At 55.1% G+C, this 23,595-nt stretch overlaps 1 protein-coding gene across 1 annotated transcript in view; it reads right to left on the minus strand.

Annotated features, from left to right (window-relative positions):
- Window positions 1-23,595, minus strand: part of CABIN1 (calcineurin binding protein 1) — a 100,604-nt gene that overhangs the window by 65,149 nt on the left and 11,860 nt on the right. The window contains 16 exon segments of the mRNA XM_056120802.1: window positions 855-1,011; window positions 2,126-2,368; window positions 3,995-4,189; window positions 5,313-5,465; window positions 6,067-6,254; window positions 7,043-7,121; window positions 8,366-8,583; window positions 9,072-9,208; window positions 10,364-10,532; window positions 11,476-11,762; window positions 12,945-13,094; window positions 14,388-14,517; window positions 15,519-15,699; window positions 16,597-16,731; window positions 19,812-19,925; window positions 21,178-21,270. Coding sequence (XP_055976777.1) covers window positions 855-1,011; window positions 2,126-2,368; window positions 3,995-4,189; window positions 5,313-5,465; window positions 6,067-6,254; window positions 7,043-7,121; window positions 8,366-8,583; window positions 9,072-9,208; window positions 10,364-10,532; window positions 11,476-11,762; window positions 12,945-13,094; window positions 14,388-14,517; window positions 15,519-15,699; window positions 16,597-16,731; window positions 19,812-19,925; window positions 21,178-21,270 — 2,629 coding nt within the window.

Below are 23,595 nucleotides of genomic sequence, written 5' to 3' on the forward strand. Positions count from 1 at the left end.
TTTTTCTTTTTGGGTCACACCCAGCGATACTCAGGGGTTACTTCTGGCTCTGCACTCAGGAATTACTCCTGGAGGTGCTCAGGGGACCAGATGGGATGCTGGGAATCGAATCCGGGTCAGCCACATGCAAGGCAAATGCCCTACCCACTGTGCTATCGCTCCAGCCTGAAACCTTTTATTTTTAAATAAAACTTTTAACCAGGGTACATCATGACATTTATTGATTTTTCACTACACTATATGCTTTGATCACAGATTTTGTTCTACTGTATTAAAAAAAAAAAAGTTCAACATTTGACACCGAGTTGGCTGTTCCTCCTGTCTCACTGTTGGTGTCCTTCTAGCATTTACGGTCACATTGGACTTCATGCGTAACTCAGAACCGCCCTTTGAGACAAGTGCCACTGTTCCCCATGTGCATATAGGGATGGAGGCAGGAGATGGTACGACCTGCCTAAGGTCAGAGCCAGGAAGTGGCTGTGGGACTCAGAGCCTGTCCTCCAGCCTTCCCCATCGCAGGATCACTGGCTCACCCCCACGAGGGGTGCTAGGGACAGGGGCCAGGTGCACAGTCAAGCACAGGGCTGCAGGGAACATTCTGGAGCAGTGTCAATACTGTGTGGAAGCCCTCAGCATCCGTCATCCCTCCCAGGCTGCCACCGGAAGCGACGTGAGGCACATCCCTCACTGTCTCCCGGTCATGGCACAATGAGCCCCCCAAGGGGGCACCTGCCTCTGTGCAAGCACCACATCATGCAAATTCTGCCAGTCACAAGGTAGGCTGCAGCCCTGGGGCACGTGCAGAAGGCAAGGACAAGCAGGTCAGGGGCCCCCGCACCCCCACCCCCTGCCACCTTCGTCCACAGGGTTCTGAAGCTGTTGCTGGTGGCACAGGGAGCGGAAGGTGTCCTCTTCCTGCCAGATGATCCGGTGCAGGATGATCCAGGGCAGCACGGAGGAGACGTGGGGCTCCTTGGGCTCCTCCTGCACCGCCATGCTGCAGTCGATGACCTGGGAGGTGGGACGCACGGCATCACTGCAGGGCTGCTGCACCGTTCCACCCTCTGGGAAGGCCGGGCAGGGCAGGGGTGTGGTGGGTGCGGCTGGGGCCCAGTGGGCATAGCAGGGGGGTCAGGGGCACGGAGCCTTCCCAGCCCCAAACATTGGGGCCCAGTGTGTCATCGCAGAGTCCCACAGCCCCATCAAGAGCTCCCCCTGCGTCAGAGGAGCCAGCTCTGAGCACCCTCCTTCCTGCCACATGCAGCTGCCGACACCCTCAACCAGCTGCAGGTGGGTCCTCAGACGGACGAGGGCTTCTACGGTCACTAGGGCAGTGACGCTCACGGGGAGCAAAGTCAGAGACAGGCCACGGAAGAGCTAAGGACTGATACGGTCGCAGCAAAGGCCCAGAGAGGTCAGCAGTGGGTGACAAAGGCAGAGGAGCATGCTGTGGCGAGGGCCCTGGGCTGGGAGGGGAACGGGCAAAGACAGAGGCAGGAGTGCCCTGGAGGGGATGTGCAGGGCGGAGGTGAAGAGGAGCAGCCCGCATCTTCCTTCGGGCAGCTGGCTGTGCAGGGGGGGTGAGGCAGTGGAGCGGCCGCGGCACATAATGGAGGTGCAATGCCACACTGGCCGAGATGGCCAAGGCCTGAACTAAGGCGAGGTGGGGAGAAATGCCAGGCAGAATGTTAAGGTCACAGATCTGGCGGGACTTGTGAATGGCCTGAGGGTGGGGGGAGGGGGGACCAGAGGAGAGCCCAGGAAGCCTGCCTGCTTGCAGGGCCTCGGGCCAACTCTGATGCCAGGATGATGGGGTGCTGGAGCGGCCTGGGCTGAGGACCTGAGGACCCGGCTCTGCCTCCCGCGCTCTGCCGGTGGGCCAGGTACTGCTGCCACAAGCCTCCCTGGCACAGATGGTCCAGAAGAACCCCGGGGTTGTGAGGGCTACCCCACCTCGGACACCAGCCCAACCAGCTCTGGGAAGTTTTGCAGGCTGCGAGGCCCCGCCTCCTTCACCAGCCAGAGAAGCCAAGGCACCCTGCACGGGCTCAGAACACCCAGGGGCACCTGGAGAGCGGCCTCTGCTGGGCAGGGCGGGATGAAGTGGGACGGGGCGGGGCACTACCTGGATGAGGTTGCTGGTGAGCCGGACCAGGCCGGAGGCTGAGGACGACTCCTTAAGGATGTTGCCGCTGCCGCCGGCCGACAGCGCCTGCTCGATCCCCAGCAGCAGCTGCGTCACGGTCGTGACCCACTCCTCCTTGGCCGCCGCCTCGCTCGCGTTCACCATCTGCTGCACCGCCTCGTGCAGGGCAACGTCGGAGCACTCAAAACACTGGCGGTAGTCCTTGAGGCGGAGCAGGGAGTCCTGAGGCAGGCAGGAGCAGGAGGAGGGGGCACTGAGTGGGGGCGGTGGAGCCACTCATACACACACACACACACACACACACACACACACACACACACACACACACACTCATATTTTCCTCTAGAGGATGTGGATTACACGCACACACACACCCCTGCCCAGGACAACGGTGTCAGGACCAAAGGCGACACCCTTCCTCCCACACAGCCCGCAAACCATCAAGGCGAGGCTGCCAGACGCCACCAGCTCTCCCTGGGCTCACGTGCCCTGGGCCACCAGGGCGGTGGCTCCAGAGGGTCTTCTCAGGGGAGGGCGGGCAGCCGGGACAGCGTATGGCCAAGGGAGGCTGAGCAGCGGCCGCAGCAGGGGCTATGGAGAAGGCAGCGATGCAGTCATGCCCCAGGCCCCCTCCTCCTGGGCACTGAGCCCTCTGAGCTGGGCCACCGCCAGGCCCATGCTCAGTGCTGCGCCCTGACTGGGAGGAACCCTGGGCCCCAGGCACTGGCTGATTTGGGGAGTCTAAATCTTTTCGGGGGGGGGAGGTCACTGTTCCCTGTGAGATCACTTTCCTGTGGACACAGAACACAACCTTGAAACATCCTGCCTCTCGGCGTAACTCACCACTGAGCTGGGGTGGCTTCACACACCCCAGCTTGCCTGAATTCACACACCCCCTGTGGTGCTCTTGGAGCAGCTAGAAGCCCTGCTGCCCCATGGACTCTGCCCTTCCTGCAGCCAGACCTGCTGGTGCTTCTGTCCCCTCTCTACGGAATGCCCACTCTCTTAGGGATATGCTGCTACAACCTGTGACCACAGCAAAATCACCCCCTCTGGGGGGCAGCACACGCCCAGCTCACTCCAGGCTCTGCACTCAGAGATCACTCGGTGTTCAGAGAACTACAGGAAACACCAGGGATCGAACCCACAGAGTCGCATGCAAAGTAAATGCCCTCGCTGCTGTACTATCACTCGGCTTTAACCTGACTTTCTTCAGTGTGAACTGCAGAGGCATCCAAGAGCCATGAGAGGCGGACACAGAACCCAAGGCGCAGGCTGACGCCTCTGATCGAAGGCCATCACCCAGCAGGCTGAGGGTGTTTGCTGGCAGGGTGGAAACAGTGGCTACAGCGCAGCCAGAGCAGGTGCGTGGGACGGCGCATGCCCACGTCTACTACCGTGACTCCTTACACTGAGCAGATACTTGAGCCACTCTGACAGCCACACAACAGTTATCTAAAGGCGATTTGGAAAAAAGAAACGGACGAATGAAGAAACAAGTGAAAGGATGACTGCTTCCTCTTCCCTCCTCCTCTGCCATGCCGGATTCTGAATGCAGGGACCCACACTCCTAGGCCCCAGGTGTCCTCCAGGCCTGACCGCTACCTTCTGGCTGGCTGGCATCTTCCCAGGGGCTGAGTAATGGCTTGGGTCTGGGACCGGGGAGGTGCTCCTAGGGTTGGAGCCTCAGTTCGAGCCCCACCTAAAGGGAGCAGCCCCCGAGCTGCTGCATAGTCCCAAAACTCTACCAGGAGAAAAGGAAACTGTCACTCCCACTCTTTTCTGTGGGGTTCTCAAGGGCGACCTCAGAGCCCCCGGGAACAGACCTGTGCTCCCAGGAATGCGTACCTGCAGCAGCAGCAGCTGAGCGGGCCGCTCGGGGATGGACGTCATGAACTCCAGGTGCTTGGCCCGGTCGAAGCCACTGGTGCACAAGGTGGGGCGCAGCAGGTGCACCACGGCCTTGTAGTCACCCGCCTCGTAGAGCCGCTGAATCTCCTCCAGGGACTGGCACCGCTCCAGGGACTTCAAGTTCTTATCAATCTGCAAAAGGCCCCGAAATGCTGCCTGACCATCCCCAGAACTGGCCTGAGTTGGCCCCTCTCAGACCCTGAGCAGGAACAGAGAATCTGACTCCCCTGGATACAGCAGCATCTATGGCAAATTAATACTTCATGTGTAAAGTGTTTCCATGAATGTTGTGGCACTTAGCTATTTTTAAACAGAGAGAGAGAGAGAGAGAGAGAGAGAGAGAGACTAGAACTAGGAATGTGGCTCAGTGACAGAGTGAATGCTTACTCCTGCATGTGTAAGGGTCTGGGTCCAATTTTTTTCCCCAGGAAAAAACTAAAATAAAATATATCTTCTCCAGACCCCTGAAGAGGGGCTAGAGAGAATACAGTGGGGAGGGCGCTGGTCTTGGATGCAGCCGACCAGGTTCAATCCCCAGCATCCCATAAAGTCCCCTGAGCACTGCCAAGAATAAATCAGAGCTAAGAGTAACCACTGAGCACCGCCAGTGTGGCCCCCAAACAAAGAAACAAAAAATATATATACTGAAGGAAAAAATAATCTAAACTTCTCCAGAAGCAGAGAAATTTCAAAAAGGAGAACTAGACTAGCTGACCAGCCTCGTGGATGGGTCATCCAAGCAGGCTGCACAACCATGGAGTATCTGGCCACTAGAGATGGAGTGAGTTCTGGGCACAGGACCTCACAGGAGAGTGTCAGTGGCTCTGGGGACCAGGCACTGCCCTTGCCCAGAACAACTCTGCTGATGGAGGCGCCACTGGCCATGGAACCATCATGGACCTGCACGGGTCTGTTCCAGGGAGAGCTTGCCCAGAACCCAAGAAAGTCGGAGTTGTGCCCTCACGGTCGACTCATGCCCCTGCCAGCCAGTCCGGTGGGCTTCTGCAGGACTTTCCCTCCAGTTCCACCAGGGGTGCTGCTGTGTGTGTGATCCAGAGGGCAGAGACTCTCAAGCCTATCTCGCGAGCCGGGGGCCTGCCTGCAAGTCCTCAAGGGTTCCTGTAGGCCGGAGTGGCATGTCTCCAGGAAGGAGTTCTGATCGGTACATGGCCTAATCTCCTGCTCCTGCCCAGACCCACCCAAACCCAAGAAAACACCCCTGACCAAGAAAACACCCCTGAAAAGTCCCTCTCACCTCCTCTAGAGAGACAACAGAGTCATTGTGGAGGTTGGGCAGGCGGATAACGATGTCCCTTGGCTCTGCCCCAGCCTCTGCCCGGATGGCTGTGGAGCTGTGGAGCATTTCCGTGCAGATGTCATAGTTCTCCAGGGCCTGCTCCATGTCTCCCTGGTCAAGGAATGGGGACAGGCGGGAACGCACTCAGCTGTGCCAGGTGCCTTATGGTCCGGAGGCACCATGCTTCTAGCCGACAATTGTTACCCCTCTAAAGGGGGCCTGGCACACAGCGGGAGTGCAGGAGAGGCAGGGCTTGGTAAACCAATGGATGAATAAGTGAATGAGTGATTCATACCACTAAGGACGGGTATCATAAGTCCACGTTGCTGGTAAAGACACTGACATTTGAGCAAGGCCAAGTATCTTACAAAAGTGCCAAATTAGAATCTGGGCCTGCCCCAATCCCAGAAATAACCGTGGCATCTTTTCCTCACTCTCCCAGGGGCACTGGGTATCACCACATACAAGGAGCTGGGAGCAGCCAGCCTATCCTGGCCCTCAGACTGGACACTGAGGGCAAACTGCCTGAGAATTCACATAAAATAGGGAAGGTAAATTGCTTTCTGGAAAAGTCTACATTCCTTTGTGCCCTTCTAGCTCTGCAATTACAAAGACATGCCCCACAGACTAGCTGGGAATTCATGAACAACCCCCTCTGGAGGGGAAGGGGGGAGAGGGGGCTGATTCCCAGGCAGCCAGCCACAGGCCTCACCTGCAGCGCCAGGAACCGAGCCTTCAACCAATAAACACGGACGACGAACTCCAACCAGCCGTCCTCAAACAGGTCCCGCTGGGAGGAGGCAAATGACAGCTGCAGGAGGTCGCCGAGGAAGTGGGTTCCCGGGAAATCAGGGCCGAACCTGCCGTTCACCACACCCGCAGGGCAGTTCCGAGGAGACACTGAAAAGCAGCCAGGCCAGAACGCCATCAACTTCAACAGCAAGGTCCAAACACCTGCTAGCCTGCAGAGGGAGCCCTGCGCCCTCGCGCAGCAGCCCCTGGCGCCGAGAGCGTCACAGCCCTCCGTGGTGGCATCAGAGAAGCCAAAGCAATCAGAGATGCAGACACGGAGAGCTGGGGGCACTGTTGTACAGACTCAACTTTGATCACCAGGAGTGATAATCCACATCCTCTAGAGGAAAATACGTGTGTGTGTGTGTGTGTGTGTGTGTGTGTAATCCACACCCTCTAGAGAAAAATACATGTGCGTGCGTGAAGCAGGGCGGGCGGGGGGATGGAGAGCCACATTGAGCAATAGTCGGGTCCACTAGAGTCACCCCAGACAGTGTTGGGGCTGGGGGGCATGTGGGGCCAGTGATGGGACCCAGGGCCTTGCCTGGGTTCTTGTGCTCTATTATCCAAGCCACCAGCCCCTTCTGGGAAAATTACTGGGGAAACGCAGTGCCAAGTGGTAGCCAGAAAACGAAGACGCCACTTTCTTCAATGCTTAGCAACAAAAAAGGCAGGCAGGTGGCTCCCTCTTGGGGGCTTATTCGGCTACTGCTCAAGTGTCTGGGCAACTTCTCTGGGACCCCAGATTCTCCCTGGCCTGACAAGACAACCCAAAGGATGTGTCTATACAGATGGGAGCCTGTTGCTGGTAAAGACACTCCAGCTCCCCTACTCCCCCTCCCCCAGGCTCCGAGGGTGCAGAAGACCCCTCCCGCCACAGCACACACAGCACCTACCTGTAGAGTTTCTGCCCTTGGTCAGCAGCCACTGGTCCAGCTGGAGTTCCATGCAGGAAAGAGACATCAGCATCATGTCCTGCACAGAGAGTCAGTGACACAAAAGTAAGAGAGAATGCACTCGAGGAACCCAGGATTCGCCCTCTGCCCACTTTCCCACTGCCTCAAGAGTGATTGATTAGCAGCCACTAGGCGCGTGGCTCTAGGCTTACACTAGAATAAGACTCGGGAGGAACAAAGCCCTGCCTCCAGTCCCGAGGGACTCCCCTTGCAGGTGCCTGGTGTCTGTTGGATACCACATCCACACTACAGCAGTCAACCCTTCCTGATGCGAGGGTCTGCTGCGTGATCACAGGGCACTGATGCTCAGCAAAAAGGAGGCACCTGCCAAGCATCCCACACCACCCACTGCTGCAGCTGTACCATCCCGCACCTGGTGCTGAGGTCCAACCCTCCCCCCCATCAGCACCATCTGATGCTGCAGCTCCTCCATCCCACACCTGGTGCTGAGGTTCCCCCCCCCCCCACACACACACACCATCAGCACTAGCTGATGCTGTGGTTTCTCCACTGTCCCACTCTAACCCTGAGCAAAAGGGGCAGAAACTACCCGGGGAGGGTCCCTGAGTGGTCACAGTGGAGCCATAAGTCCCAACAGGGCTGATTCCCAGGGCGCGAGTGGCCTGTCGCCCCTGAGCTGGGCGCCCTGGACCAAGTCCTCACGCTCTCAGTGCTCCCCAGTGCTCCTACTACCATCAGTCTTCCTCCTCCCCAGAGGCCCGAGCGCCTTGTTCTCCTGACCCTTGCAGGCAGAATGGGAGGGTCTGAGGTGCTGAGTGCAGGTGGCTCAGGTGCCTGTGGCATGGCCCCTTTCTCCTGGAGGTGGCCCAACTGCCTGGGGCACGCCACTTCACCTCTGCTCTTCCACTTCCTCATCTCTTTAAAATATTGCCAAGTTGCTGGCACCCTGAACAGAGTCAAATGTTCTATCTCCCCCACCAATGGGTTCCCCACCCCATGAACTGCTTTCATCAATCCCGGGAGCCCTCCCCCACTCAATTCCTGACTGTCATTTGCACTTCATTCCGTCAGCTCTGCTTCCAGATCTTTCCATCTCGCTGCCACTACCAACACTCACCAGGCAACAGCAATCTGACAGTCCTGTGCCCACTGAAGGGACCCTCTGCTCAGCTGAGGCACAAGCCAGGTCCCACACCCGCCTGCCTCAAACCTCCCGGGGCCCAAGTTCCAAGCCCAAAGCCGATACAGCCGGATAGGGTCAGCGAGGTAGGAGCCCATGGCCACAGGCGGCCGCCGGCCCACCTTGATGTGTTTGTTACTGCAGTCCCTCAGCAGTGGGTTGGGCAGGCTGGTGCTGTGCCGCCTCCAGCTGTGGTAGATGCTGAGCACGACCTCTGCCAGGCCTGGGGGCCACGCCAACAGGAACTTGTGGCCCATGCCCTTCAGGTAGCGCATCATCAGCTCCAGGATGCCCCCGTTCGTCAGGTTCTCCAGCAGGAATGCGTGCACGTCCTGCTTCTCTGTCCAGGAAGGGAGAAACAGCTGACTTGAGAAAGGTCTTTTCATGCTGGAGTTTTGCACGTGTTATGGGAGAAGCGGGAGGGTGGCAGTGGGGTGAGATGGGGACAGAGTGGGACAGAGCCTGGGGCCTCCCACTACGTGCAGTGCCCAGGGCAGACTACTGGGATCCGGTCCCGGTCCCCGCCCTCACCAGCTCTCTGAATCTCCAAGTCTGGGGTGGCCGTGACTGGCCCCTCTCTGTGTCCTGCAGCGTGCAGAGGAAAGGGCACAGAGCACGCACACTGGCCGGGTGACACACCTGGGCCTGCACAGGCACTGTCACCCCTCAGTGGATGGGCCTGTCAGCTAACCATGAACCTCGGAGTGAACACAAACCCAGAGATACCTCTGACCACACTCTTAAAGGCACCCCAGAAGAAACCCTGAGATGATGAGAGGGAAAGAGAAGAACACTGAAGTGTGAACGACCTCACGGCTTGATTCCTACCAGATTCCATGAACGTGGCCGAATCGAAAGACAGTCTGTGCGCGCCAATGCTGGGGAAGCTCTCCAGTTTGGCTTCTGACTGGACTTCATAGTTGTTAAAGGGGTCCTCTTCCTCCTCAGGGTCCAACTTTCTCAGCCTACGTAGGACACCCCCAATCACCAACCCACAACATGCATTCCTCCACGGGCACCCGAATTCTTCCAAGATAAACAAAGTCTGAGCCTGACAGACTAGGAGGGAGAGTCGAGTCCAGACCCCAGGCTGCAGTGAGGCTCTGCCTTTTCCCAGGCCTGGGAGAGCTGAGTCCTCACCCACCCACTCAATGAGCCGAGCTTATGCTTGTGCTACAGGGAGGATGCGGGGAGAACTGCGAGAATGTGGTTCCTGGGAGATACTTGAAGAAATGGTGGCGGCTGGACAGAGGTGTCACCGGGTTGGGGCTGACTCTCCCTTTCCTTCTCTCCTTGAGGTCTTGAGACATACCAGGCTCTCTTCCGGCTGTGCCTTTGTCCCTGTTGCTGTCCCCTGTCCCTTCCCCAGTGTCAGCACCAGCAGTGCCCGCTCTGGGCCTTCTGCCATTGCTCTCTCACGAAGGGCGCCTGAGACTCGTCCTTTTGTGTTCTGGGGCCTCCCCGGGACTGCCTAGGATCTACTCCATAGCCAGTACCTGAGGACCAGGTGGTGCCAGGTGTTAGTGCGGGGGATCGAGCCCCGACTTCTCACACAAAGCATGTGATCCAGCCCTTTGCACCGTGTCTTGGGCCTCCCTGTGACTCTTTGTCAGACAGTCTGGTGGTGGGTTCTGAGTCTGGCCTGTCTGCCACAAGAAGGTAAGTTCATGGCAGGCGGGCAGGAGGCACACCGATCCAAACTCTGGAGCTTGGCCCAATGCCCAGCATGTCCTCCCCGTAGCACAAACACAAGCTCCTGGTCACTGGCTTGCTCGCACACATCTGCCCAGCCCCAGACCAGACTCGCTCACTCGTACCTGCCCAGCCTGGACCCATACCATACTCGCTCGCTCCCTCACATCTGCACAGCCCAGGACCACATCATACTCGCTCACTCGCACCTGCCCAGACCACATCACATCATACTCACTCATTTGCATCTGCCAAGTCTAGAACTACACCACACTTGCTCACTCATTCGCATTTTCCCAGCCTGGGACCAACCATACTCGTTCACTCGCACCTGCCCAGCCTGGGACCACACTGTACTGCTCTTGCCCTAGTGACAGTTCAGCGGAGCTAACACAGGAGTCCTAAACCGAGAGCAGCAGCCACAGTACCTGGACGGCAAGAACTTCATCAGGAGCTCCTGGAAATCCACCTTCTCCTCTTTCTTACACTTGGTGTTTCGGACCCGGGCCGACCGCCTCTTTGCTGTCTCTCCACTCTCTTCTGTAATCTTCTTCCGCTTCACTCCTTTCTTGGATTTATCTCCCCCGGAAACGTCACCTTTGCAAAGAGAGCACGCCGAAGCCTTATGAGGGAGAAGGCTTGGAAAGCGAACCGCCCCGCATGTCTAGCCTCTTTTCCGACTCGAGCAGCAAGTTTCATCTTCTATGCTGCTTGAGGAGTTCCTAGCGCTTCTCCAACAACAGAGAGACCTGAGGAAAGTCAGGACACTCACCTCTCACATTTTTCTTGAACTTCCCCTAGCTACAGAACACCAAAGGCTCAGTCAAACATTGCCCCTGCTCCCAACCCTCCCACCAGCTGAAGGGCTTTGAGCCTCTGGGTCCTTGACAGAGCAAGTATCAGTGACAATGACTCTACCCATTGCCCAGGATCCTGTGCACCCACTGCTGTGAGCAGCTAAATCATGTGATGCCCAGAAAATGCAGAGATGTATCACATGTGGTGAAGTGACTTGTTAGAAACAATCCCATACACGTCACTTGGAACTTCTTTAATTGCCAGATACTTTTTTTTTCCTAGTGACACCAAACCAAGGAAAGGTTTGGGAACTCTCTCTCTGGAACTCTTTATACTCCAGTTATAACTGAAATCAATGAAACTATGCAAAAATAGTCTCCCACAGAGGGTGGCAACTTTGCTGATTACGCTGAAGCCTGAAAGTATGGAATACCATATGTGTGGAATACCAGCACACCAGGAGCTGCGGAACGGGCAAGCTCACGTATTGCTTAATGGAAAAGCCACCTCATCCAAACTTGTCGGCCACGCGTTATGCAGACCCCAGGAGCTGTTCGCTGGAGCCCTGAGCCTTCCCACCAGCAGAGTCGCTGCAGAAGCTGGCCTGAGGAGCAGCAGCCCCGCACGAGGCTAAGGGGAGCCGGGGGCTCTCGCTCGAACAAGCACCTCTGGAGGTGTTCGGGCCCCAACTCCTGCTCAGCAAAAGAGGTCTCCCAGGAGCCGCCCGCAAGAGCCCACTCACCAGAGGGAATGCCGGTCTCCAGCAGGCTGGCACTGTGCAGCGGGAAGCCGGCCGTGGCCACGGGGGTGTAGGAGAGCACGGGCTCCACCACAGTCACAGCCGGGTTGGCGCTGACGGGGCTCGGCTGGATCACTCTGACAGGCGCCACTGCCACCGAGGAGACCACCGGCTGACTGGGGTCCTGATAGTCCGACAGGTCAATTCTCCGGCCCAGGCTGGGCCGCGGGGGCTCGCACGTGGTGAGGTGGTTGTACATGGCCAACAAACTCTCCCCAAGGCACTTCCAGCTGCAAGAAGAGGGTCACCACACTTGGTCAGCACCTCTCGGGGGATGATCCAAGCACAGGGACAGGTGCCATTCTGGGGCGGGGAGGACGGGTGGTGGGCCTGGTTTTGTCATCGTCACTACTGACAAAAATCTCAAGGCCAGCACAGCTGAGGCACAGCCCTGGAGTAGAAGCAGAAGTTGGGGTGGGGCCCTCCTGGCAAAAGGCATGGAGTGTCCCCGCCTCCAGACGGAACCTCACTCAGCTCAGTGGACACTCACTTCAGTAAGGGATGGGCCAAGCACAAGCCTGTGAGGAGGCCTTGGCACCACATGGGCCCTAGAGCATCAAGTACTGCGAGCTGTGGCCCCCAAACAAAACAAACAACAAACAAAAAACCAAGTAAACAAAACACCTGTGGCAATTCTCTCCTACCATGAGTCCAATCTGGCTTTTAGGCGGAGAGAGCAAGCACGAAGCCCCACCTCACGCACCCCGACCTGGGCTGGCCGCTGGGGAGAGCACGCAGACCAGGGTAGGGTTATCATACACGGCGTGTCAGGGGTAGGTGTGGGGCTGTGTGTTTTACGACAGCGTGTGGCGTGGACGGCCACCTTGTCTGCCACTCTGCATCACGCCTGGGCTGCATGCTATGCTGTGCTGAGCGTGTATATAGGCCTGTCCTGACCCCTCCTGAATGGCAGCTTCTCAAGCTTTTGGGCGAAAGCCCCAATCTGACGCCTCATGGAGAGGGACGGCCCAGCCACATCTCACAACCCCCACACCCCCACCCTGCAGCTTTCTTTCCTCCTAGAAACGGCTCCTCTCGCCTCCCTGCAGGCCTGCACACAGGCTGAATCCTGTGGGGGTGCTGGGTGCTGGCTCTGCTCTTGCCCTCCCTGTGCTCCAGCTCAGGGTCACTACAACCCCACAGGAAGAGGAACTGCCTGCCCCGACTTCAGGGACATCCCCACGTCCCTGGGGCAGTCCCACCTGTTGTCAGCGTTTGGCCAAGGTTAGTTTCCTTTTCCCCTCTGAGAGGCTGTCAGGAAGCCCAGCAACAAAGCAGGGCTTAGGCTGGGCACACATCAGAGAGGCAGGCCTGTTTGGGCAGTCAGCAGTGCCCAGCCAAGCTACCCGCACAGATTAGACTCTGCATCTCCAGCCCAGCCCAGTCAGCACCCCTGAGACCAGGTGACGTACGTGAAGAAGGGGATGGGCTGCACCAGCTTCAGGTCCGGCTCCTTCTCCCGGACGGTCAGCGCCTGCCTTTTCTTGCGCAGCCCCAGAGCCTCGTCCACAATGGCCTGAGTCTCGGCCGCACTCACCGACACATCGTGGATGGACATGTCACTATCGGCATGTAAGAAAGGGAGAAATTACACTGTTACCAGGCAGAGCCAAGGCTGAAATTTTACAGCAGGGGTGCAGTTAATACCCTTTCATCTGCATTAATTCTTCCAACAAATAAAATAACCACTTCAGTCTGGCCTCCACGGGACAGTAATTAGCATTTGCAATACCCACATCCACTAGAAGTGACTAATACCCTTTGTTCCTTCTATTTAATTCAGAATTGAACAAAAGGTCTTCATGTATAAGAACAGTAGCACAGCAGTATCAGAAACACCACAGGAAACAAACTCATGTTCTCAGTTACGTACAGAACATTTTAAAAAGGACTTAGCTAGCCCACCCTTGACCAACCTAACCGAGAGCCAGCGGGTAGCCATGCCCACTGAAACCCACAATGCCCCCAAACCACAGGAAGGATGGGAATTTAAGGTGGCATGCCTATTCCCCCAGACACAGCTCCGCCCTAGGAGGCCAGCAGTGCCCACCCCATGTCCAAGAGCTCTTGAGGTGCCCAGCAGGGACTCCACCAGCTTATAGACTTAGCCGTTTATCTCTCTATAAAAAGTTATTCCCTCAGCACAGCTCAGAACAAGAGGCAGAGTTCCACGGGGACCAAACAATGAGATGCACAACCAAAACCTTCCGACGGGCGAGTCCGGGTTGGAGATACCAGAGAGCGAGGCTGACCGGGTGGGACAGCTGGGGAAGGCCAGCAGCCAAACGTTGAAAAGCTGCAGAGGAGTGACCTGGGGCAGACTATGAGGAGGAGCACAGGCTGACAGGTGGAAAGGCAGGAAGCTGGCATGGCAGGTGCAGGCACCGTGAGGGCCAGCACGCAGGGATGGGACTGAGCATAGGGGTCAGGTACGGAAGCCGCCAGGGGTTGGGGCAACACTTCTCCTCAAGGGGGAAAAGCGGGAGGTCGGAGAATAGGGATGGGGGGCAGGGGGTGCCAGGCTAAGAAAGAATGCCTGGCCAGTGCTACTGAGCACATGGTCTATCAGTTCAGTCGATGTATGTCTGGGACACATGACTTGAGCATCACTGAGAACAAAGCCTTGGAAAGAGGGAGCAGCAAGCAGGCTGCAGAGGGGGGCAGGTAGGGGAGAGAGAAGGACGGCAGCAGTGGGCAAGGAGGCAGAGAGAGAACAGGGCAGGCACGGGCCTGTCCACGAGGATGCCACGGGGAAGGAAGTCCAGGGGCCTGGGAGAATGCGTGCAGACCCTCCCTCCCCATACCCCAATCACGTGTTGTATTAGTGTGGGGGTGGGGGAGGCGGTGGCACTCACCACTTGAGGAACATCCGGAGCGAGTCCTTCCGGAGGCAAGGCTGCTCCTCGAAGATCTTCTCCTTGAGGACCAGCCCTTTGCTGTAGCGGCAATCCTTCTCCAGAGCTTTGCAGATAAAATACAGACAGGCTGGTGGGGAAAGAAAAGGAATAAGCGCTGAGTGTGCACGCCAAACCTCTGGCCTTGCCAGGTAACCCCAAGAGCGTGCCCCGCTCTGGACTCAACAAAAATGCACAGCGAGCAAAACGAGATGCACTGTGGCCCATCAATCAGGAAAGACTTCAGAAAAAATACTGGTGTGGACAGAAAAAAAAAAAATTGAATGAAAGGAGACCCAAAGTGGCCCTTTCTGGGGTTCGACAACATGTCTTGGCGTGTTTCTTGCAGGTGAAGTGACAAGCCCCAAACAACACACTTGTTTCTCAGTGTGCATGTGCCGGGGTGTGGCTCTACCTTGACAGCTGTATCATGACCTTCCCGGGACCTGGTGCTAGGTGCCTTTTGAAAGGGGTGGGAGAGGCCTCTGAAAGGCAGCCCTCCAGACTTCAAACTGATGGCGTGCACTCCTGAGCCCGCCCGTCCTGAAAAGAGTAACTGGGGTCAGTGGGCCCAGCCCACCCAGAGCAATGGGGGCCGCCCACAGGTCTCAGAGCTCAGACCTCCACAGAGCGCCCCTGGTGGCCGCCTCTGCTCTGGCCTGGGGCGGGGGGGGGGGGGGGGACACAAGGACGCTGACACCCCAACAGTGCCTGCCTTGGTGGCTCGTCAGGCATGCTGCTGCTCTGTGAAGGTATGGGCCACAGTGAGAAACAGAGAGGTTCCCACATCAGATAGGCCACACTGCAACTGCTGGTTGGCTGGACAGCTAATTGTGGAAACAAGCCACAGGATGGAACAGCGCCAGGATGAGGTGATAGGACCGGAAGGGAAGACCACCCAGAGAGCATGCTACTTGTTCCTCCAACAGGAGCAGCACATCTCAAAGGAGCCAGATGAAAGCAAGCAGAACAAAGCCGATATGTGAAGACAGAATCAGCCTCAACTTAGCTTCAAGCTCACCCAAGCCGAGCGCCTTCCTCTCTCCAGAAACCTGAGCACCCAGGAGAAGGCGTTCAAGTGTAGTGACTCACTTGTATAATCGCTGAGGGTGTACAGGACCGTGATGAGGTTGTCCAAGCAGGGCCAGTGGTCGGGATTGCACCGCAGCCCTTCCTCAAAAGCGTGGCGAGCCAGGGGTACCCGGATGAGCCTCAGGGCCACATGGCCAATTTTGTACCAAAGGTTGACATCGGTGGAGTCCAGCATGACGGCCTGCAATCAGCACGAGCAGAGGGCACATGCTCTGTTGGCCTTCTCCCTGAGCAGACGCCCTCTGGCCGGGGGACACAGCACCAGCCCAGCTGCTCACACTACCAGGAAACTGGCAAAGAGAAGTTCCCGTGGGCTGGGGATGCGGGTTCCGGGCATGCGTGGGGCCCTGGCTTCCGTTCCTAGCACCTCAGGCCCTGCCTGCCCCCAGGACTGCCAGGCATGACCCCCCATGACTACCAACAAAGTAACACAGACCTACTGAGTCCAACATTTTTTTGCCATACTCTGTCACTCTGAACCCTGCCTTCCTTACACTTTTGAGAGGTTAAAAGAAATTTAAACAGAAACTAAAATAAAACTGGAGAGTCTTGTGGGGTTCTAGATAACAAACAGGCTCTAGTGAGAGACCTCAGTCCTCATCCCCACCCTGTACTGACCAGGGGGACCAGGGGGACCACTGAAAGGAGGGTAATCAGATCTCGCTGGCCTGGGTCTGAGATCAGGCAGGCATGAAAAGCCTCGAGCACTGTGCCTGGTACAGGGGCAGTGGCCACAGCGATGAGTGCAGCAGAGACAGCACAGCAGGGTGCCCTGCACAGGGTTCTACTTAGTACCAGCCTAGGTGCCAATTCATTCCCTCTCCAGGATCCTCCTCCTCTCTGCTGCTCCCGAGACACTGTGCAGAACACGGAGGCGTGAGACCCTTTCCCTGTCTGCAGGGGTTCTAAGGGGTGAGAAGGGTGCAGGCCACCTCCTCTCCAGGCCTCTCCAGATTTTCTGCGGCACCCCCCGGGAACCAGGACTCAGGCTTCACAGCTTGGTGACATGCCAGCGCACACCCTCTTTTTGGCCCCCAAGACCACAACTTCACATCCTGCCCAACAGCCAAAACCACACCTCCAAGTAGAATTCCATGGCTGTCTCCAGGTCCTCCCGCTGTGCCGCCAGCTGGGCCAGATTCTTATACGTGGAGTATTTCAGCATCAGCCCAGGATGCTTCAGCCCCTCTTTCTCATCGCCAGACGAAACTGCCTGTGAACAAAACAGAGAAGCAGAGGTGACACCACGACCCCAAAGCAGGACACCATGCATGGCCTCCCAGGAAACAGAAGTGCTACCCAGGCATTCTGAGAGGGCCAAACACACAGAGATAGGGCAGACTAGTGCAAGGCAGCTTTCAGGCATGTGGGTCCCAGGGAGGGGCCTCCCCAGCACCACCAATCCCACCAGCACCACGCCTGGGCCAGCAGCTCATCAGGCAAGAAGGGGTAGTGTCAGGGTGAGAAAACACTGTCAGGGAGGCACCAAACAAGACCTGAACTTCACCCACACTACCAACTCAGCCGCCCCTTCCCGTCCTGAAGCAGGAAGAGCATGGGATTAGAAGCTGAGAGGCTGACCTCCCAACTCTGTAGTAATCACACAAGAAGCTAACAAAAAAGCTAGTGTCCGAGAACTTCTGTAACGTAAAGATGTAGTTCAAGTGAAAGTCCATAAAGCCAGGAGACCGTACGCAGGCTCTCACAGAGTGGCTGCATGGGCAGGACCGTTGGCACAGCACCAGCCTGGCGTGTGAGGCTCAGTGACCCCCCCTCCCCCACTGCATGCTGTGCTCCCAGCACCAACATACTAATTTTTTTTTCCAAATAAATTCATTTCACTCCAGTCTTTGTGACAACTCTTAGAAAAATCTTACAACTCCTAAAGAAACCCACTGATTAGAAAAATTGCTCCAATCGCCAGGCAAAAAATAAAGAACTTTCTAACAGAAAAACCAATGTAAAGTTCTTGTCAGGGGAGTCACGCCTCAGTCTTCCCTAAAATGGGTTCATGGGCTGATCTTCAAGTTTGGAACAGGTACGGTCTGAGCACATGGAAGCTTCAGGAAGCTTCAGGAAACAAACAAGAAACCGTCCCTCGAGCACAGACGGAATCCCATCAAGAAGGCTGAAAAGAAATTTCAGGTGCTGAAGAAATAAGACAGGAGAAGGGCACTAGCCTTACAGCACAGCCTAAGCTGGCTGACAGCACTGTATGTGACACCCTGAGCACTGCCAGGGCTCACTCCTGAGCACAGAGTCCTGTCAGGGATGGCCCCAAATCCACACACCTTAAAAAAATAATAATCCTTCAAACTAAGTCTCATCCATTAGCTTTTACTGTCTAATAATGCACAAAGAGAAAAACCTCCGAGAATAAGCTGAAGAGCGCTAGTCTCCGGGTGCCTCTGTGCCTCTAGGTCTTGAACTGTTTTTAAAATTGGTGTGGACAGGCATAGCGGCTGTTCAAGCTGACTTCAGAGATGAGATCGTCAGTGACACGTCCAGCTGCCACAGCAGCTCTTGTAACCAGCCTCCACCTAGCTGACTGGCTGGACTCAACACTACTCTTATCCTCCATGAGAAGTTCATGCATGCCCATGAGAAACAATAAGCACCCCCCTTCCCCTCATCCAGAAACACTCGCAGAGCATGCCCACTAGCTAAGTGCTCCGGGGCCATTTATAACAACTGTGTGTGAGACTAACTAGATCATTTAGTTTACTACTAAGTATGCTACAACTAGATGAATGTGAAATAAAATATCACTGTAGATTTTCTGTACTTCTCAATTTTATGATGACCACACCTTGTTTCTAAGCAAAGGGGAAGGGGGTTCCACAGTCTTTTAAGATGGGAAGTCACTGGCACATGGACACACCCCCACCTCCAAGGCAGTCCCCTTCCTATACTGGTTCCATACCTGGTCCCCGCAGAATGCTGGCTCACCTGCAACCTGCTATTCTCAGACCAGAGCTCAGCGCAGTGCCACCCACTCCTATCTCTAAGGCAGCCCGGCCAGAGCAGGAAAAGCCACCCCTGAGAGGGGCCCGCAATGTCTGGGGCTCAGTAAATGCAGAGAATGCCACTTCTCCTCCCTCGGCCCTCACTCGGTGCCTACTGAAAGGGAGGGGACAGATCATCGTGCCCTTCATTCCCGTAGCCCTAATCCCAAGGCACTAAACCAGCGCAAAACAACCTTGCAAGCAGGAGCAGGAACGGTGGCTCAGAGGGTGGAGCACTGAGCACCACCGGGAGCAATCCCCCACCTCCACCCCCAAGCACAGAGTTGGGAGAAGCTCCCAAGCACCAACTGGTTTAGCCCACAAACAAACAAACAGTTCTTCCAAAGCCACACAATTAGTGATTGGAAGAGAGGGCCTGGGTAAGAGAAGAGATGCTTTGTGCTGACAAGTAGCATGTGCCTCATCAGTAATAGGAACCTAGCAGTGGAGGGGCTTAACACACAAATATCTGCCTCCAAGATTTGTAGGAGACTGCCCAGCCAAAGGACAGAGCTCCAGAAAATGTAGCCTGCCTGCTCCTTACTCACAGGGCATCTGTGTTGGTGCCCAAGTTGGAAACAAAAGCCTTTCCTTCTAATGAAATACACTTCTTCTTAAGTCAGTTTCAGGTTGAAACCTACTCCCAACCAACTTCACCACCAGCACAGTGCCCAGCCGGGAGCCAGGCCCACCTGCCTGCCCCTCCCATGTACAATATCTCCTCAACAGGGCTTTGGGTTATCCATGGTGCATCTAAACAGGTTTCCTGAGCTTATGGCACCTATTAAAATGTGTTGCCAAGAGATCATTAGGTATCAGAAAACTCAAATACTTAATATAACACTTTTCATCTTGGGGCCTTTGAGCCATCAATAGCTCCCTAAGTCTCTGCTTCCATGACTGTAAAATGAGACAACACTCCATACCTCATAGCAAAGTGGAGGTGAAGATAAAGATACAAAAGTAGCTGACACAAAGCTCCTACTATGACAAGGAAACGGCCCTGCTACATGCACTACTGGTTCACTCAACCCCACAGCAAGCCAATGAGGCTGAGAGGGGAAATGATCCAAGCAACAAGTAGGAGGTAGAGGGCTGGAATGGAGCTCAGCGGTACAGCACTCGCCTTGCATGTGTAAGGCCCATGGGTTACACGTGCACCTTACACGTGCAAGGTATAAAGTTCAATCCCCAGCACCACAAAATAAAAAATAAAAAAGGTAGGAGGACAAAGGTCAGGATCAGAATGCCTGGTCTAGGGCACCCCAACGGCCAGCTGGTACCTCACCTCCCGCAGCAGACGTGCCTCCAAAAGTTCATGGTAGGCTTTGGCAGACTCCTCGAACCGGTCGTGTTTCTGCAGATCCAAAGCCTTGTGATACAAGGCAAAAGCCTCTGCTTCCTGTGAACCAAGACAAGGCACGTTTCCATAAAAACACATGAAGCACACTGGTCTTTTTTAAGTCAAAAGTCTAAGGAAGGAGAGCTGTAATCAAGGCTATGTATGCTAATTGTCAGCTGGACCCTCTGCAGTGGTAATAATGTTTGTATTCCACCTCCCATCATCAGACAGAAACCTTAAGGATTCCCCAGAAGATAGAAACAACACAGGCACAAAGCAACAGCAAATGCTGCAGAGACCCAGGGTAGAATCGTCTCAGTGCCAAGGTTATGAGCTCAATTGGTTGGAAGAGTGCTCACAAAACCAGGGTAACCCAGAGCACCAAGGGAGTATGGACGGACTCCACTGTTTTCTGTCCACCCCCTGCCCAACACTGTTGGAAGATGGACAACTGGGCAGGCTGAGCCCCACTGAGACACCTCAACGACGTGGGACAGTGGATGAAGAGGTTTTTGAGAGGGCCCCACGCTATCCTGATTTCTCCTGTAATGGGGTAGATGAGTATTCATTTCAGTGAAAGCAAACATAAGCACAAACCCATGTTATACAGAGGTAGGGCAAGGTAGAGAGATAGAGAAGGAGAAGGAGGGAGGGAGAGGGGAGTGAGGGATGGAGAGATGGATAGATGGATGGACAGATGAATGGGGGAGGGAGGGAGGGAGGGAGGGAGGGAAGGAGGGAGGGAGGGAGGGAGGGAGGGAGGGAGGGAGGGAGGGAAGGAAGGAGGGCAGGCAGGCAGACAGGCAGGCAGGTCAAAATGGAAATGATGCTAGACCTCACGGTAGAAAGGAAGCACCAAAATTTAGAGAGCTGAAGTGGAACCTGGATCTGCCACTGATCTCCACAAGATTCAGTCCTGCAGTTCCCCACAAGGGACTCTCCTCACACTGAAAAGTGAGGGCACCTCAGCGGAGACCCCTGAAGCCCATCTAGCACCTGTTTTGTTGGGTTCACCAGGAAGGCAACTCCCACAGCCTGCACAAAGAATGGAATGGCACAGAAAGGCCGTTCCCTCCCCTTCCCTAGGGCTGACCTGGCCCAAACTGACACAAACACAAAGGACACAGTTCCTCTGCGGTGTGAGAGTGCCTAGGAGAAGCAGGGCAATGTGACAGGGATTGCTGGCGATGCTCCACAATGAAATCTCTCAAATCCCATTAAGGAGACAAGGGAACACATTTAAAACGAGGTCTGTTCTGTACAGAGATCAGAAGCAAGGTCTACATGCAGAGGAAGAGCACAGATCACAAACCTGGGCCTCCTTCGTCTGGGTTTTGTGACTTTTAAAACTTCCTTCATGATCATCCTCAACTGTGGAGCTGGCATTCAAGGCTGCAATTCGAATCTAGAAAGGAGTTTAAGGGAAAAGAAGACTTGCTTTTGGTTGTTACATGTCTCTCTTTTTTAAAATTGTTTTTTAATTGAATCATTGTGAGCTACAGTTACAAAGTTTTCATGTTTGAGTTTCAGTTATACAATGATCAGATACCCATCCCTCCACCAGTACACATTTTCCACCACCAATGTCCCCAGTATCTCTCCCACCCACCCCCCGTTCCCACCCCTCCCCCTGCCTCTATGGCAGACAATTCCTTCTTACTCTCTCTCTACTTTGGGGCATTATGGTTTGCAATACAGATACTGAGAGGCCATCATGTTTGGTCCTTTATCTACTTAAGCACAGATCTCCCATCCTGAGCAATCCCTCCACCCATCACTGACTTGTCAGATGTCTCTTTTATAACCCACAATGAATACAATTCTGCTCTGGCACGTATGTTATTCTGCCTCCAACAACTATGTCCTCCTCAGAATGTGGGGAATCAACTAAACGTGATCACTGAGGAAAAGAGTAAGAACCAGAACATTTCTAGAGGGATCATCCCAAGTATTTGAAAAGTTTGTCCTGGATACCATCCACTGCAAAGGACACAGAGCCTAGGGATACCCAAGCAATAACCCAATACAGTAAAGACCCAGGCATCAGGATAACAGATTCCAACAAAGTGTCAATGTTGTGCTGTTGTAGCAACTGTGGGATGGTACAAGCCGCCACTTTGATACAATGTCAAGCACCCACACCCTCAAAGGCAACAACTCTCCCAAGAGACAGGATGCCAGAGGAAAAGCCTCCAGGGAAAAACCCTCCTGCCCCAGGAATGAAGTAACAAAAGAACAAGAATGGGACACTAGAATACAGTAGCCAATAGGCAAGCATCCATCCTTACCATTCTGAGTGCTGAGTGCTCAGTGCCGAGAACTGGGAGAGCTGCTTCCCTTCACTGGCAGGGCCTGTGCCAGTCCACGAGTCTCCTACATGAAAGTGGGCGACAGAGAGAAGGCCGTGAAGAGCCCACCACATCAGGTGCCCTCAGGGAGCCAGACACCAGGCCATGGGCCTCCCAGGCTCCAGGCACACAGGCAGCTGGTGAGCAGCTGCCTCCTGTTGGTTACGTGGGCAATCACCCAGTAAGCCCTTATGTCCCCTGGCCAGAGAAGCTGACCTCGAGGGGCAAAGCTCCGGGCACCAGAAACTCCAAAGAACAGAAAGACTGAGACCAACTCTGGCCCCCCAGAGCACAATGTTCGATAAGGCAATGGAAAGAAATGTTTACTATAAATAATTTTTTTACAAAAGATGAACATAATTAAAAAAAAACAACAACAACACAGGTAACTTCTAAGGGTGTCGAGCAAGGTGCAACCCTGTAGCCCCCCGCCCAGCACAGCTGAAGTCACCCTTGTGGGCCCTGCTAAGCCTGAGGAAAGTCACATTCAGTGTCGGGCTCAAGCACTGAACCGTCCTGTCCTGCTAGGAACAACCCCAGGTCTCCTAAGAATTATTTGAGATTTCCCCTACATGCCCCTAAGCCCCACTAACTTTACTCCTTACCTGGGCAAGTAGTGTGATATGTGGAACATTTCTTGGTAACGCTGTTGCGAGGGCCTGTGGCCGTGGGGATAGAGGGTCACACTGCAGGAAGTAGACTCAGGAGGAAACAGCAGAGATGCTGGAGTTCTGGCCTGTTGGTAGGACACCAAATAAGTCAGGGAGGGCCAGAGGAGGAGACAGAAGCTAGAGGCGCACTGCAGGCAGTGGGAATGAGCCCTGACAGACAGAAGCATGTCCGGCTGGTGTAAAGAAAAGGACAGTTATGGCTATAACCCTCGCAGCTTTAGAGCAGGATTTCTGGAGAGGGCTCACACACGGGCTCTGCATACTCCAGGGGTCTTTCTCCTTCATAGAGAAAGAGGACTCAAACCTCCCCTAGGCTGATAGCTCTTAAATCTCCTGGGATCTACTTTGGGGGGGGGGGGGCAACGCGAGGTAGGGGGACTAAGTCTGGACACTACAGCTTCACTATAAGGCCTGCCATGATGGGCACTGAGACAATCATACAATTTTTATGGGCGGGGGTATTGAAACTACAATCAATATTAAAACCCAGCACCTAGGCCGTTATTCTCAAAGACATGCACATATTAACAAGCATCACGATGTGAGAAAGGTGGTGCCACTGCTACGGAAAAGAGTATGGAAGTTCCTCAAAACTTAGATCTCAAATGACTACAAGACCCAGCAATTTCCATTTCTCACAGATACACAAAAGAAGAGACTCCACGCCAGGCTGTTTTCACTCGAGGCGTTCCAGAGGGGGGCAGGCGAGAA

The sequence above is a fragment of the Sorex fumeus genome, unplaced genomic scaffold (genome assembly GCF_029834395.1).
Source record: "Sorex fumeus unplaced genomic scaffold, SorFum_2.1 ptg000043l, whole genome shotgun sequence".
NCBI lineage: Eukaryota > Metazoa > Chordata > Mammalia > Eulipotyphla > Soricidae > Sorex > Sorex fumeus.